We start from the raw sequence: 17493 nt of genomic DNA, 5'->3' as shown, positions 1-17493 counted from the left end.
GTCTACTCTAACAACTTACCCGGTTGCCTTGGGAAATTCCGTGCATTCACACCCCAAGCCCAAAAGAATGAATCTTAATGTTTATTGTGTCAACACAGACATAACAAAAACAGTTTCCGGTGTTTTTTAAAAAAGGAATAAAACAATTTTTTTAAAGCGGAGATAACAGCCGCCGCCAGACAGAGTGAGGGTTTGGCCCCAGCACGCAAGGCCGGCTTCTCAAAGACACCACATCTTCTTTTTCTGCCTCAGAAAGGAGAAGTCTATACAAGGAGGGAAGTCATCGGTTTTTTGATGGCCCTCAGAGTGGTTTTTGTGCACCTGTTACCTCAGAGAAATGTCACAGCACCCAGGCTGCAAGACAGGATGCTAGCTGAGAGAGAAAGTCAGGGGGGAGAAGGCCTTTGTAAGAGGCCCAAATCCCCCTTTTAGAAATTGCAACATATTGAAAAACCGAGCAACTTTTGAGTAAGAAATCATATATGCAGCAGAATGTGGCAGAAGAGTCCTGAGATGGCAGATTGGGCTTTACCACACAAATGAATTATTATTTTTTACTGATCCCCTACATAAACAAACAACCCCCCCCCTACAAATAGTAATCTAGCACATCAGGTAGAAAGGTTTCAGTTCAGCCCTCACCCTTGCCCACAGTTTTAATGTCAGAGAGGATGCAAATTTGTGGCTTCTCCCTCTGATCACTTGTCATCATCCTACCACCAATCTCCTGGCTGCTTTCCCTCTTAAGCAACCTTATTGGGGCCCCAAATTTGTGGTGGGCTAAGCCGGAGGCAAAGTGGGTGACAAGGGGCCAACATGGACAGAACAGCAGATATATGTGACTCGTACCTTTGTAAGGCATGCTGAATACCTGCCACACAAAAGCCAGAAGTTTCTATACCCACCCAGCACACATTGATCCATCTGCCACATAGGCAAGGAAGAGGCGTTTATTACGTTTCAGCCAGGTAAAGCCACTTGAGGAGAATGTGGAACACAGCTGAAGAAGGCCATGGCCAGTGAAGGGGGCAAGGCCCAGGGAGAGCCCTGAGGACCAGATAAAGAGGCATGGAAGGGCACATTTGTCTCCAGAGCCTCAGGTTTCACCACCCTTAATTGAAGACCCCCTCATAACCAGGAAAGCTTTACAAGCCCCCAAATTCTCCTCCAGCTCAGATTTTGATCTGAGCTGGAGAAGAAGTTCCAGCTTCCCCACTCTCCATCAGATTTCCCCACATACATGACCACCAACCAGAAACACTCCCACTTCCCATTCCTTAACTTGTTCGTTAGAGCAGTAATGAAGGCACAGGGGGAACAGAGTGGAAAGATTCCCCCTCCCTCTCTCCATCAGGATGCACCACTTGCTAAGAGTGTGGTGCGGTGCAGGGAACAATGAGATGTAGTTCTGCTGTCACATTATTAGAAAGCATGGGGGGGGGCGAGAAAAACCACCACCCACTGTCCTGAATCCCTGGCCTACCTGGCAGCAAGTCAGTATGTCATCTAAAGTTCAAAGACCAGGGATCAATCCATGCAAGCAAAGTCCAAGGATCAGGAAACACAGTCCAGGGTCAATCCAAGTAGCCAAGTCTAAAGTCCAGAGTCAAACCCAAAGCACAGTCTTATGGAGGTCTAGGAGCATCTTAGTCAAGATCCATCATTGCGGGCAGCTGAGCAGACAAAACACCTCAGCTCTGCTTCCCTTTTGTACTTTGCCTGCTGATTGCAGCACCTGGGCTTAATGAGGCAGGTGACCCACACCTGTTCCAAGCCTACACCAGCTGAGGAATCACACTTGAGGAATCCTAGAACTAGGGACATCCTATTCCTTGTGTGTGGCCCCTGGTTTACTTATGGATCCAACAGCTCAGCACAGCAGCTTATAGCATTCTGAATGCTGATTATTATTTTTTTGAGATGCAGGTGAGAGGGCAAAGATGTTCTTATGGACTAAAAAGTTCATTTGGATGGACTTGAAATAAACTATCTCAGTTTGCCAAACAAACTAACCGAAACTAATTCATTTTTGGACAGGAAGAACTAGAACCAGAACTAGCTTCTTTTTAAAATGCGCTTTGCCAGCACTGGCCTTTATCCCTCCCAGAGCTGAGCAGTCATCACTTGTCACCATGTGCTTGCATGCACTTTGCATCAATCTTTGTTCATCTCAGGAAACACACACCGCAGGCCCAGCCCCACTCCACGCTCTCCTACCCACAGTGCTTTTTCCCAAGTGCACCAACTGGTTGCATTGGTGTTATGCACCAGTCACCCCAACCAGCAACATGCAGGCTTCAAAGAGTCTGGTTCCATCCATGTTCTCTCAGTTGAGGCTTTGGGTTCTGAAGACTTCACCTCAAGACCACAGGCTCAGGGGTTACCAGGCAAGTGACCTAGATTTGCAAGAGGAGAAAAAAAACCAGATCCAAATCAGTGTGAATTTCAGTAGGGTAGCCACAGTGCTCTGCAGCAGCAAAAAGAACAAAGAGGCTTGTGGCACCTGAAAGCCGAAACAGATTTACCTGTGGTAGAACCTTTTGTGGGATATCATTCACATACTACTTTTCATCAACCAAACCTAGAGCAACTGGCAACATTTTAAGACAAAATCCAATGTGATAAAACAATATTAAAACAGTGGAAATTAGTACATTCCTTCCTTTTAAAGAATTTATATTCTGTCTTTCAATAAACTTTTCTGGGCACCTTACAAACAAACAATAATACAGAAACTACATCAAAATATAATATATAAAAGCAGTATATTAAAATATCCACGATTGCTATGCCTTTTTCTTCTGCTCAATTCAGCATGTCTCTGAATTCCAGTTGCTGAGATTCACAAGTGGGAAGAGTGCTGCTGCACTCAGATTCTTCTTATGGGCTTCCCAAAGGTTGCCTCCCTTTCAGACTTTACTTATTGGGGCAGAGGGGTGACTATGGAGGCTATCATGATGTGCTCCTGCAGTTCAGAATCTACCACTACACTATTTGATTTACTGAACTACCTAAGTATCAATGAACTAATCAGTTGACTAACATGTTGTTAATCAGGTAACCATGAATTTATGCCATTGTACAGTTGCAATATAGGGACGCGCGTGGCGCTGTGGGTAAAACCTCAGCGCCTAGGACTTGCCGATCGGCAGGTCGGCAGTTCGAATCCCCGCGGCGGGGTGCGCTCCCGTTGCTCAGTCCCAGCGCCTGCCAACCTAGCAGTTCGAAAGCACCCCCGGGTGCAAGTAGATAAATAGGGACCGCTTACTAGCGGGAAGGTAAACGGCGTTTCCGTGTGCTGCGCTGGCTCGCCAGATGCAGCTTGTCACGCTGGCCACGTGACCCGGAAGTGTCTCCAGACAGCGCTGGCCCCCGGCCTCTTAAGCGAGATGGGCGCGCAACCCCAGAGTCGGACACGACTGGCCCGTACGGGCAGGGGTACCTTTACCTTTTTTACAGTTGCAATATACAGTCGCAATCAAAAAAATGTCAACCCTCATTGCAAATCGGGTTTATTGCATGGCCAGGCAGAGAAGGAGCCACCCAGGTGAAATGAATGGTGCATGACGTGTTATGGGGTTAAAATTTATTTATGGGGTTAAACTTTATTTAAACTTTCAGATGTAGGAAGACCTTGGCTTAGGCATTGGCCGTTTATCCCTCCCAGTCCCCAGCCGGGGATCCGAGGCACATCAGGGTTAACAGATCTGTCTGGGGAGTGGGCTGGCTCTGGAAGACGTATGTTTAAGCAGAGAGCCCACCCCCATTTTGCCGCAACACAGGGGAGTGCACTGACAACCTTTCAGCGTATGGCCAGTGACTCCCTTCAACACAGCCCCTTTAATGGGGAACCATGGGATTGCCGGGGGGGGCGTGTGTCACCGCTTCAAACCCCCCCCCCCCATTCAGGGAAGATAGACTAAATCAGCGGTTCTCAACCTGTGGGTCCCCAGATGATGTTGGACTACAACTCCCATCTTCCCTGACCACTGGTCATGCTGGCTAGGAATGATGGGAGTTGTAGTCCAACAACATCTGGGGACCCACAGGTTGAGAAACAAAGGATTCCGCCCAAGGCCTAAAACCGCCAAAGTTGTGACATTTTGCTATGGGGAAGGCGAAACCTGCCAATGCAGGGAAAATTCCTTCCCAGTCCTTTAACAGCAACCATCGAAAGACCGTAGCAACTCCCATATACCTGTAAAGATGTTAACCTGCAATAAAGAGCATAAACAAAGGGGGGTGAAGCTCTGGAATGGACTGTGGGCTCCCAAGTAGGCTCCTCCCCCTTACACACACAAAGAGCGGACCAGAGTGCAGACTACCCCTTCGTGGTCCGCTCTCTGGCTCCGCCTCTGCCTGTCACGATTGGTTCATTCTGAACTGAGGTTTGGTGGGAACCTCAAGGGCTGTGATGTGGGGAGGTGGACCAGGAGCGTTCTTCCAGGAGTCTTGGAGGATCAGGGGTGCTGTGTGCAGCCACGCAAAGGGCGCCCTCCGGTTGATGGGGAGAGCGGTAATTATCAAAATTTGCAGACTTTCAGCTGTTTGCAATGAACAAATCAAAGTTGCATTTTCAGCTGAATTTGGGGAAACCACTTGATGCATCTGTTTTGTTGAGCTATTTCAATGGCCTTTTTCTTTTACTTGCTCTGTGCAAACAGCTGAAAGTCTGCAAATTTTGATAATAAACCTGATTTGCCGGGGGGGGGGGTGTTGAATAATTTTGATTGCAACTGTATGTGTGAAAAACTTCGTTTTCTCCCTGCCCAGAGTTTACTTTTCTCATAATACGCAGCAAAGATGACCTTATAGCATCCACGATTATCAGTAAACAGCAACTACTAATGTGCAGGAAAGAGAGTGTTGGGGTTTTGGGGGGGGAGGGGTTGTATCACGAGGAGCAAAGAAAAGCCTCTCCCATCTGATGTCTATTTCGATACCATGCTGGCTAAGGCCTATAAGCAAAGGATCATGCCCGAGCGCTGGCTTGTGGTCGGAGCAAATAGATTTTACAGGAAATAATAATCTGCTCTCTGTAGACTAATGCACAGCGCGGTTACTGGAAAGCCCAAAGTGAGGCAGGGTGGCTACTACATTTCGGGCGGAAGCTTGGCCTGAAGAGTGATGGTGCTCAGATGAAAGGAAGTGTTAGGGTGTAGTGCATTCAAAGTGTGTGTGTGTATGTGACACAAAATCAGGCTGATAACGTTCTGAGACTGAGACCAAAGACACTACAGACTTCAAGGAGTTTTGCAGTCATTCCCTCTCGTCACAGAAGAGTGGTCTCATCAGGGCAGATGTCCAGGGCCCCGCACAACAAAACGAGCAGGAAGACCTCTAAACACAGTAGGGCTGACCTACTTACCACATTTTTTTGAAGTCAAGTAATTCAATTTACCATCTAAACAGAATATGAGGGGGCAGGGAGAGAACCATTCAGTCCCAGAGTGTAAAATTACGTAACTGCACCACTGCTTTGGAAGAATAGTTCTGGAGAGGGTTTCTAACAGAGAATTTTTCAGGGTCTTCATCAAACTACCATTCCCAGGATTCTTTGGGTGAAGCCATGACAGTTTAATTCAGGGGACAGCAAACTTTTTCAGCAGGGGGCTGGTGGAGGGCTGGACTATATTTTGAAAAAAAAAATAAAAATGAACGAATTCCTATGCTCCACAAATAACCCAGAGATGCATTTTTAATAAAAGCACACATTCTACTCATGTAAAAACACGCTGATTCCTGGACCATCCGCGGGCCGGATTTAGAAGGCGATTGGGCCGGATCCGGCCCCTGGGCCTTTGTTTGCCTACCCATGGTTTAATTGGTATACACCAAGATATGTTTAAAACATATATTAGCCCATTATTGCATTCCACTTGTCCCTTGCTATCTGGGTACTAACCTGCATGGATTTCCTATAAATACGTGCTTCTGCGTGCTGAAAACATCAGGATCAGAGTTCATTCCATTTTTTTCTCAATACATGCCACATTTGCACAATTCTACTTATACCCCAATTAATACACTTTGCTACAAACAAAAGGGCCATAAGAACCTGAGGTATGAAAAATACATCAGAAATGGCTGCTGGGTACCAGGTCCAGGGCTGAGGAACTACTTCACCCAGTGCAGCCGTAGCAAGACACTCCAAGGCAGCAACACAAATATCATTTTTTTAAAAGAAATCTGTGTATTTAAATAAGATTTCTAGGGCTGCAATCCTATATTCATTTATAGGTCACATCTACATCTTACATCTGAAGCACATTCATTTTTTTTTAAATGATATTTATTAAAGTTTCACAAAGAAAAAATCACATAACAAAAAAGAAAAATTCAAGAGTAAAAAGAAAAGTACACAATACAAAATACAAAAAGAAAAAAGAAAAAACAGTTAAAAACAATTCCATCTTTTCATCACTATTTTTAAATTTACTTGTTTCCCGGACCTCCTCATACCCCCCTCTTTTGTATTCCAATTCAGTTTGTTAGTCCAGCAATTCCTTTCCCTCATCTGAAGCACATTCAATGCATATTTAAAGCACACGCTCCCCCTAAAGAATCCTAGGAAGGGTACTGGGAATTGTAGCTCTGTAAGAGGTAAATTATAATACCCAGGATTTGGGGGAGATGTGCTTTAAATGTATTGTGTGTATGCAAATTTTGTGGTGTGTCCCCTCCCCCCACTTTCTGTGTTATGTATGTATTAAAGTTTACCTATCAGAGATAAACTATAGTTCCCAGGATTCTTTGGGGGAAGTCATGTGCTTTAAATGTAAGGTGTGGTTGTGTTCTTACTTGGGAATATCAGTGAAATTTCAATTATCTAAATGCATCAAGTATGGGGTTGCATTGTGCATGTATTCAGTGTTAAAATGTGTATTTCTAAACTCATTTTCTCTAAAAATGCACATTTTAAAATGTGTTTTGATACATTTTCTGAGCAGAGAAGGGTGCTGGACCTTTCAGGAAGTGGGAGACCTGTAGGATAACTCTGAATCCACACATTAGCCAGAAATCTGAGGTTCAGTTCAGATTGGATCAGAATTCACAAAGACAGGATTCCTCAAGCATCTTAGCTCTTCTAAACACCCAGGAGGTGACCACAATTCAGCTGGAGGGAGCCAAGCAGTAACCAATCCACATGGAGTGATCCTTGGAAAACTCTGTGTTGAAAACTGCCCCCTTGTGGTCCAAACATGCAGGCTTTCCTTAGCTTCTCCTACAAAGAAATAGCTGGTTTATTATAATTAAGAGGCTAGCTAGAGGGGAGTGGTGGGGGAGGGATGTCCAATTGCAATAATTTAACCATGACAAGCAAGGGCAGGCTGGGTGGGACAGAAACCACATTCCCATTATTTCAGACATACTAAGTTTGGTCAGTTTTCCCCCCACTCTTCTTCTTCCCCCTGTTTCATTAGCCCACTCTCCCACAATAAGTAATTTTCCCCTCAATGCCTCAAATCACTCTCGATACCGCTGTGGTGCGCGTGTGGCCTGCGTGAAGTATGAGGAGGTCACAGCCAATGTGTCTTCCTTTTGTGTGGGGTTTTCATTAGATGGGAATGACCACAGAATTAAACAGCCCGTAGGCCAGCAGAACTGCCCACTAATTGCTTTAGTGTGTGTTTTATGGTATCACCACAATTTCCCCTCGTCGATACCGGGATTTCTCCACTTAATCCAACGGCCTTCATCAGGATTAAATGAAGACACAAGGCTCCCTTGTTAGATAAAAACACTGGGGTTGATGCTGCTGCCGTGTTGTTTTTTAATTTATTGAGTCTTTGTGGCCTCTTCAGCCATTTAACCTCAGAGGCTTGTAAAGTTCACAGAGTGATCTCTCAGCCTATTGGTGGGCCAGACCAAAATCTCTAATTACAGAAGAAACACTGAGAAAATGGTGACTTCAAGGGCTAGATCATTAGCCACTGGCTAACCACGGGAGCTACATTGGTGTCAGGGGATGTGGATCTCTCTGCAAGGGCCTTGCGGCAGCCATCTTAACCCAACAGCTTGTTGGAACTTGAGGAGGGCCCTGATCCTGAGCCCTGTCAGACGGGGATACAGCCTGTGCAGCAGCACCACTACACACAGGGTCTTCAAGAGAAATACAGAATGGCTGAACAGAGGTATGAGACACCTGTCAAATATCAGTAGACCAGGTGGCTGGTCATGTGACAAGGCCTGGCCCTCCGACTAAATGATTCACAAGTCATGGCCTGAGCCAAAAGGAGGCACTGTTTGCTGGTGTCCACTGCCACAGCCTCTCAGCTTTACCTCTGCCCTCCTCTCTGGCCACACCTAGACCCACCCGCTAGAGTTTCCTTTCTTTTCCAGTAAAGAAGTATAGGAGTATAAAGGTAAAGGGACCCCTGACCATTAGGTCCAGTCGTGACCGACTCTGGAGTTGCGGCGCTCATCTCGCTTTATTGGCCAAGGGAGCCAGCGTACAGCTTCCGGGTCATGTGGCCAGCATGACTAAGCCACTTCTGGCGAGCCAGAGCAGCGCACGAAAACGCCGTTTAGCTTCTCGCCAGAGCGGTACCTATTTATCTACTTGCACTTTGACGTGCTTTCGAACTGCTAGGTTGGCAGGAGCAGGGACAGAGCAACGGGAGCTCACCCTGTCGCAGGGATTCGAACCGCCGACCTTCAGATCGGCAAGTCCTAGGCTCTGTGGTTTAACCCACAGCACCACCCGCATCCCAATAGGAGTATAGTCGGGCTAAAATGTACCAGAGTGGGCAAGGTTTGCAGCCCAGGGGCCACATAAGCAACCATTTGGGGGCTGTGTGCCATTGTTGGGTGGGGCCAGAGGCAAAACTGGGCAGACCAATGGCTGCAACAGCAAACTGTGACATTACTATAGTATCAATCATCATGAAAATCTCATGAACATTACAAAAAAAGAAAAGAATACATTCACCCCAAACATACAGTACACATTCGCACTCACAAAATGAATCTAAACCACCCACACATAACATAATCACTCAACAATCACACCACTCCTTGCACCCACCACATCAGTTTGTTCACCCAGTTCTCACTGGAATAAAACATTCAGCTGTTCTGCTGGCTTTTTTATAATGAACTTAAAATGTTACACTGTTAGCAGTGCCCCAGGTGTACTGATATGGATTTCTGCTGTTATCTTGTTGTTGTGCTGTGAGCTGCTTTGGACACACATATGTGGGAAAGTGGCATATAAATATAATTGTTGGCATCCATCTGTCTTGAGAGACAGTGGAGTGTGCCTCTGGGGGTGAAGTCAAACTGCTCTGTTAGCAGTAATAACCACCAGTAACCAGTACAGAAAAACAAGCTGGTTGGATGAAAGCAATCTAATAGGGGCCAAAGAAAAAAGCCCCATCAATTTCCACTCGTGTAGCGCAGGCAATGTGAACCGACATCACTGTTTGAGATGAGCATCACTAAAATGTACCCCACCATCAAGAGTTATTAATCCATTAAATCCATGAATCCATGGACACCTTTGTGGTATCCATGACACCTTCCTGAAGCAATGAATGGCCTTGATATAAGGCCCCATCTACACAAGACATTTAACACACTTTAAACAGCCATGGCTCCCCCCCCCCCAAATCATGGGACTTGTAGCTTGCTAAGGGTGCTGGGAGTTGTTAGGACACACCTGTTCCTTTCACAGAGCTACCATTTCCAGTGTTCCCTGTGAAGAAGGATTGGTCGCTAAACCACTCTGGAAACACTGCTTTAAATACTGTTTAAAGTGTATAAGACAAGATGTAGTGGGCTTCTGAACTCCCTCACATGTTTAAAGGAGGTAAAATAAATATGCTATAGGGGCTGTACAGCAATGGGAGCTAGCTATGGCTCCCGCCAGCCGCACAGTCAGTGAGTTCAAGACCACCACCACGCTTGTGTGGAGGAATTCTGTGTGTATAAGTTGATATGTACACACGGCCCCTTCTCACCCTCTCCAAACACACAGCCAAAATATGTAAGGGGTGTCTGCAAGACAGACAGATCTGACCCACAATCCATCACGAAGCTCCTTTGAATGAACAGGAACTGTGCAAAAGTGCTCTTTTACAGCCCCAGTTCACTTCAACAGGCCTCGTGCAGGAGAACTTCTCAGTGGGTTGTCCTTAAGGGTGGAGGAATTTGTTAGTTTTGGCTTTGCTCTGATTCTTATTTTTCCAATCTTAAATCCACTTCCTCCCGTTTCTGGATCAGTTTGAAACTTCATGTGCTTTTTATATCATATTTTAGCAATCTTCCCCAGTATAATACATTTTTGTTTCTTATTTTTAGTAACATAGGCATTTATGTATTTATGTGCACACTTTCCCCTAACATATATATATATATATAGACAGGGTTGAAGGAATGCATTGCAAAAATTCCGAGACTTGCAAATTTCAAAGAAGCAGTCTGGCATTTCAATTCATGTATTGGTTTGGGAAGGGCCAATTAGGTATGTTTGCATTAAAATGCCATCTGAACAAATTTCACCCCCATCCCTGATTATGTCCCATAAATATATGGGCGTGTGCCACTGAAATGCTATGTCTCAGGCACCAACGTGTCTGAGGCTCGGCCTGGCAGACATCGAAAAACAAATGGTCACTGAAAACCTACATTTTCTAAGCCCAGAGGTCAGTGTCTTCTTCATAAGATGTTCCCAGCAGCTTCTGGAACACCTGGATAGATACTAAGAGATATTCAGAGCATATGCATCTTTGCTCGTTGATTTTAATTTAACCAAGTAAGACGCCTCCATCATTGTAATGTCCTGCTCTGCTGCAGAGCCTTGCATTAGCTTTAGAGTCTTTTTTAAGTGGCTTGAGCAAAATGGGGCTCCGTGCGGTTTGCAGGGCACTTTCTGTTTAACTTGCCTCAAAGTGCTCCAAAGAGTTTGCAAGTGCATTAGTGGTCTGGCTTGCGCATTGCTGCTCTAACCCTTAGACCTCTGCCAATCAATCTTGCTGACACCCATTAAAATGAGCTCATGGTGCCGATTTTATGGCCGGATTAAGTGGCATATCTGTCGATCAGACAGTCCAGAAAGAGCGTCACACTGCTAATGATTTTGTTATTGATCTTTAATGATTTCCTACATTAGTACAAGCTGAATTAGCTTCATCAACAAGCTCTAGGAGTGAGGGAGGGGCACCGGCAGAATAGCTGCCTCAGTCTAGCAGTGATCACACAACTGGCTTCTGCATGCCCCCCATTTATTTGGATTAACAAGAAAAGAATACGGTATATTTGATTGGTTGATCAAAATATCTTAGAACCTTTTACCATCTGCTCCTTCCTTTCTCTGTAGTTAATGTACTACTCACATCTGTAGTTATTTACCCTAACTACTCTCTTGCATTTATAGGGTTGCCATATCTTGAAGAGCAAGAAAGAGGACAGCCTGAGCTGCTGCCAGCCCGAGCTGGGGAAAGAGATGCCTGGGCACGCAGGGCCACTGCACCCTTCTTTCCCTAGCTTGGGCTGGCAGCGGCCATGGTGTGCAGAGCGCCAGTGCCAGTACAACTCTTTCCCTGGCTCAGGCTGGCAGTGGCCCATGCCCAAGCCTGAGCCCAAGCTGCCTGAGCCCAAGCTGCCAGCACCTAACTAAAAAAACCCTAAATAAATAAATAAATATTTTAAAAACCACAAAACTGGACATTTCCTTTAAAATGTAAAAATTCCTCCAGATGGGCATGCTGGCCCTCCCAAAGAGGACATATCTGGGATTTCCTGGATGTATGGCAACCTTAACCTTTATTAACACTATACAGTCATACCTTGGTTTTCAAAGAGAATGCATTCCGGAAGTCTGTTCAACTTCCAAAACATTCGGAAACCAAGGTGTGGCTTCCGATTGGCTTCTGACTGCACAGGTGCACCGGAAACAATAGCGGAAGCCACATCAGACATTCGGCTTCCAAAAAAATTTAGAAAACCCGAACACTCACTTCCGGATTTCGATCTTTCGGGAGCCGAAACGTACAAGTACCAAGGTGTTCAACAATCAAGATATGCCTACTAGATAGAGACTACAAGCTCTGATCTGAAATGACCCAAATTCCTTCTGCCACATCAAAAAAATACCTGCCTTTTCCTGTAATTTTTCATCACTGTTTGCTCGCTCTTCCTTGCTCCCTTCTCTGAACTGATTTCATCTGATTATCATGGTACAATTGTGTAGTTTAATGTGATGGGGTATGTAGTACAGCAGGGATGCCATCCTGTTTATGATGTGCTTCCTGGTGGCATAGGATCACCATGTGGCTAATCTAGGAAGGAGAAAGAATGGAGCAGTAACCAAGATACACACACACACACACACACACACACACACACACACACACTCTATATGGCTGAACCAGCAGCTCGAGGAAATGCCACTCAAGAGAATCAGTGTGCAGTCTCACAAAGCATTTTCCGGGGGGGGGGGGGGATCGGTCAATTCTCACCCTCCAATCTCCATTATCAGCCCCAAAATTGAAAACAATTGAAATTTTGAGCAGCTTTGAAAATTGCTCTTACGCTGGAAAGTTAAGCCAAAGAGGCTGCCTCAAAGGCAGATTTCTGAATATTGTTAAAGACAGTCAAAAGGGAAGGCACAGACAGGAAGGCTAATGTGAAAATTATGCTGCCTGCCTGCAGCCACAGGGAAGAGCATATTATACTTTTATTTACTTACTACATTGTTATCCCATTATCCTCACACAGCAGCAATGCCTATTGGGTGCACACCTCCTTGATCTCAACTTTGTACCTATTGACTGTCACTGCTGTCAGACAAGTCGACCCAGGTCACAGCATTATGACAATCTAGTGGAAATATCGTATAATGAAAAATCTCTAAACAGTTTACAACATGCACCTATTGCATGCATTATTATAGGCATAATACTACACACATAATATACAGATATACACTAAAGCAATCGACCCATAAACATGCGCATACATCAGCACACAGAACTGTATAAAAATAGTGTGCAATAAATATAAAATTATGCTGCAAAAATAAAGCAAGGGGTTTGATTCCTTTATATGTATTATACACACTTTTCCATCTAATTTTGCATATAATTAACTGGGGATATTCTTGGGAGAAAAGCAATGACAAACCTAGACAGCATCTTAAAAAGCAGAGACATCACCTTGCCAACAAAGGTCCGTATAGTTAAAGCTATGGTTTTCCCAGTCGTGATGTATGGAAGTGAGAGCTGGACCATAAAGAAGGCTGATCGCCGAAGAATTGATGCTTTTGAATTATGGTGCTGGAGGAGACTCTTGAGAGTCCCATGGACTGCAAGAAGATCAAACCTCTCCATTCTTAAGGAAATCAGCCCTGAGTGCTCACAGGAAGGACAGATCCTGAAGCTGAGACTCCAATACTTTGGCCACCTCGTGAGAAGAGAAGACTCCCTGGAAAAGACCCTGATGTTGGGAAAGATGGCGGGCACAAGGAGAAGGGGATGACAGAGGACGAGATGGTTGGACAGTGTTCTCGAAGCTACCAGCATGAGTTTGACTAAACTGCGGGAGGCAGTGGAAGACAGAAGTGCCTGGCGTGCTCTGGTCCATGGGGTCACAAAGAGTCAGACACGACTAAACGACTAAACAACAACAACAACTGGGGTTATAAAAAAAACACACCTGACAATGCATGAGTGGCTCAGACATGAGAGAGTGCTTGATGCAAGAAGCAGTTCAGTGCAAGCAAAGCTCAATCAGATCAGAGCCTTAAAAAACCATGCACAGATCCATTTGTCCTCCATCCTTCATCTAAACCTGCTTAGCTAACTTTCATGCGCCTTCAGATACTGATAGAACAATAACCTCTATATGTCCCATCGAAACTGGAAGCCCTTCTCAAAATGCATCAGCAAATGAATCACTTTGCTACTTTTCTAGCCAAACACGTGGCAAGCATTGTTTCAAAAATTGTCTCTTCAGGCCAAATCTACAGCTGGTTGGAGTCAGCCTCGCTCTGCTGCTGTCCATGGCGCTAAGCCGAATTCTCTCGGCTGACGCTTTGGGCACATGCGCATGTTTAAGACATTTTAAGCTGCGGAGATCTGTGGCCATTCTTAGAAATGTTTTAATGCACAACAGATGGAGCTCAAACACATCCCTGTTGGAAGACGCGATTTCTGCCATGCATTTCCAAGCCTCTTAAGCTCTGTGCTTCTGAGAGGCATGAAGCAGTAGCACCTAGTGTTTCCTGACTATGCAGAATGGCATTTGCCACCTGCCCTGTTGATTGCAAACCTACATGGCAAGCAGGGAAGAATTACAAAAGAAGAAAAGGTGCTGGTGTGAGAATATTCTGACAGGCATGAAACACATGAGGCTGCCTTATACACAAAGTTACAACACTGCTCCATCTCGTTCAGTTCTATCTACACCAACTGGCAGTTTTGGACAAAGGTCTTTCCCACCTCTACCTGGAGTTAAGATGCCAGGGTTTGAGACTGCATGCAAAGCAGAAGAAGAAGAGTTTGGATTTGATGTCCCGCTTTATCACTACCCTAAGAAGTCTCAAAGCGGCTAACAATCTCCTTTCCCTTCTTCCCCCACAACAAACACTCTGTGAGGTGAGTGAGGCTGAGAGACTTCAGAGAAGTGTGACTGGCCCAAGGCCACCCAGCAGCTGCATGTGGAGGAGCGGGGACGCGAACCCAGTTCACCAGATTACGAGTCCACTGCTCTTAACCACTACACCACACTGACTCTCAAGCTGAAGCTCTACCCCTAAGCTAAATGTTGAGATTGCCCTTCAATGTTTATCACCTAGATTGGAGACCAAGCAGGCGTACCCTGGAATATATAGATCTTAATGAGTAAAGTTGCTTAACAGACACTGGTGACCACTTGGTGTTCCAGGAGATAATTTTGATGGTAATAGGTAAAAGAAGGATCTTGAAAAACTGGAATGTGTGTAGAGGACGATCAGAATTATAAAGGGTCTGGAAACTAAGCCTTATGAGGACCGGTTGAGGGAGCTGGGTATGTTGAGCCTGGATGAGAGAAGACTTGAGAGGAGATATGATAGCCATCTTCAAATACTCAAGGGCTGTCACATGGAAAATGGAACAACCTTGTTTACTCCTGCTCTGGAGGGTAGGACCCATACCAATGGATTCAAGTTACAAGAAAGTAGATTCGGAATCAACATCAGGAATATTTTTCTGATGCGAAGAGTCATTCAAAGGTGTCTGGTTGTGCTGCAGCAGATGCCCCATGGTGTCTTCTCTTCTCTTCGCTCCTCCCAGCAGCCATTCCTCCTCTCGCCACTGCGATGGGTACATGACCTGACTGTCTCCAGGTACTGTGGTCACCTGCAAGGGATTCCCACATGGGAGGTTGATGTTGCCAGCCTTCACGTCACGCCTGCAGACATCTTCGTAGCGCAGAGTTGGTCTGCCAATGGGTTCGGTGCCTGAAGCTAGCTCTCCATAGAGCATATCCTTGGGGATCCTGGCATCTTCCATTCTGTGGACATGACGAGGCCGAGTAATATACATTTAAGTAATATACAAAACTGTATATTACTTAAAACTTTATACAAAAATTTGTATAAGGAGAAATTCATACACAAATGCTGATGGATTTTCATGAGGATAAGGGGGGGAAGTTTTCAGATTGCCGCAAAAATGTGAAGAGCTGAAATTAAGAATGGAAAGAAACACCTAAACCTGAAAGAAGGAATATTAGTCTATCCCAAATTGCATCCTAGCCGCAATCTCTGTTCTGCCCAGCCAAAGGACACAACATTGAGAAGCCTCCATGACCACACTTCCCACGATGGGCTCAGTGGTCTGGATGCACCAATCCCTCCCTGGCTAGTGTGGTTCAGACAGGGAAGCCACTAATGCCTCTTTGCTCCTGGACCCAGGAGTCTTAATGCCTATTGATCCACCAAGTGGCAGGGTGTCGGGTGTCTGCCCCCTGGTACCCATGGTGGTTCACCTCATTGGTTGCAATTGCAGCAGGTTTGCCTGTCAGGGGCCCCAAATAGAGAGCAATTGCCCACTTGTGGCCAACACCGCAGGGAAGCAAAGGAGGACAATGATCAATGCATGCAAAGTCTAGGGTGGCCATGTACCCCACTTTACAGAGGATGGTTCTCTGCCTGAAATAGAGTTAGATGGATCAGCCTTTTTCAGGTCTGTATTTGGTGCATGTTCAGACAGAAGTCTGTTCTGTCTATGCATTGAACTATTATATTTTGGGGAGGGGGGAAATCAGCACAAAAATTCATGTTTAAATATTCTTTAAAATACTTATTTAAATATGGATTTTATCACAAAAATATATATTTGACCTCAATGCATTTGTAAAGATACTTTCCCCTAAAACATGCATTTAATGCATTTTTAATGCATGTTTGCACAATTTTTTGAGCCAAGAAAAATATTGCAAATGAGCAGTGTGAAATCTGAAGGATAACTTCATTCCAATTTGCATATCGGTCCAGGTGGTGCAGATCAGGTCAGTCTTCATCAAAATTCACTGAAATGTAATTCTTCAAGCCTCCCTAAGGTTATCAGAACACAATCCTTTATCTGTTTGAAGAGTTCTCAGTCAGTTCATTCATACTACTTTAGTTCTCATTCCAATAAAAACAAGAGCAAAACAAAACACAAACCAATAAACCCCACTCAAAATATCTACTCCATAAAACCCATAAAATTTATAAATAAAAGTTTTGGGGTTTTTTAAGGGAGAGGGAAGAAACTACCTGATTCTGGCAGCTGAATTAATTGCTTTACTGGGTGCTTTCTGATGCATGTTTTAAAACCTGCTGCTATTCATTTTAAAAGTTTTTAATACTTGTTTTTCTCATTTTATTGGTTGAACTGATTGTTGTGAACTGATAGAATAAAAAAAAAAAAATCATATAAATAAGAAATAAATAAACAATGACATTGTAGAAAGTGTTCCTGCTCCTGCCTGGTAAGGACACTCTGCTTTCTTGCCAATTCCCCCTCCGACTACAGACCTTTGCATCTCCTAAACAGCTGCTGCTGAGGTCCAAGGGGATCTGCAGAACAGCATGCAATATAACTCACAGGTGATTGGTGAAACTGGGGTCCATCACCCTGCCACCATTGGCTACAACCCAATATTTTGAATTTTTCAGATCACATCATCTTTTTTATAGTTATGATTACATTGGGTTTTTTTGTGTGTGGTTTTTTTTAAAAAAATTCTGGCCTACAACAGTCTTTACCAACCTGGTGCCTTCTTCCAGATGTTTTGGACTACAATTCCCATCAGCCCCAGCAGCTTGGAATTAGATGGAAACTCTCAGAGAGGTTACAGTCTCCCTGAAGGAATAAGAAGTCACTGGTATCCTGATGGCCCTTGAGGCTAAGAGGGCTTTTAAGTGGGTTTGCCAGCTTTGACCATTACTAGGCTAGGATAGCCTGGTCCCGGTAGTTCATGCTGTTATGACCTCCCATCTGGATTACTGTAATGTGCTTTACA

The 17493-nt window shown here is 44.8% G+C and overlaps 1 protein-coding gene across 4 annotated transcripts in view; it reads right to left on the bottom strand.

Annotated features, from left to right (window-relative positions):
• Window positions 1-68: 68 nt before the first annotated feature.
• The window catches only part of LOC308483217 (uncharacterized protein), a 70747-nt gene continuing 53322 nt past the window's right edge, over window positions 69-17493 (bottom strand). For 2 of the 4 annotated variants that reach the window (XM_081016851.1, XM_081016852.1), the window contains one exon: window positions 12311-15495. In XM_081016851.1, coding sequence (XP_080872977.1) covers window positions 15150-15495 — 346 coding nt within the window. In that variant the 3' untranslated portion in view covers window positions 12311-15149. Of the gene's footprint in view, window positions 2397-12100; window positions 12282-12310; window positions 15496-17493 lie in introns of those variants that run through there. The other 2 variants (XR_013989607.1, XR_013989608.1) reach the window with 2 other exon arrangements.

Source organism: Podarcis pityusensis (assembly GCF_964106645.2).
Source record: "Podarcis pityusensis genome assembly, chromosome: 8".
NCBI lineage: Eukaryota > Metazoa > Chordata > Lepidosauria > Squamata > Lacertidae > Podarcis > Podarcis pityusensis.
This window is presented reverse-complemented; position numbering and strand designations above follow the sequence as displayed.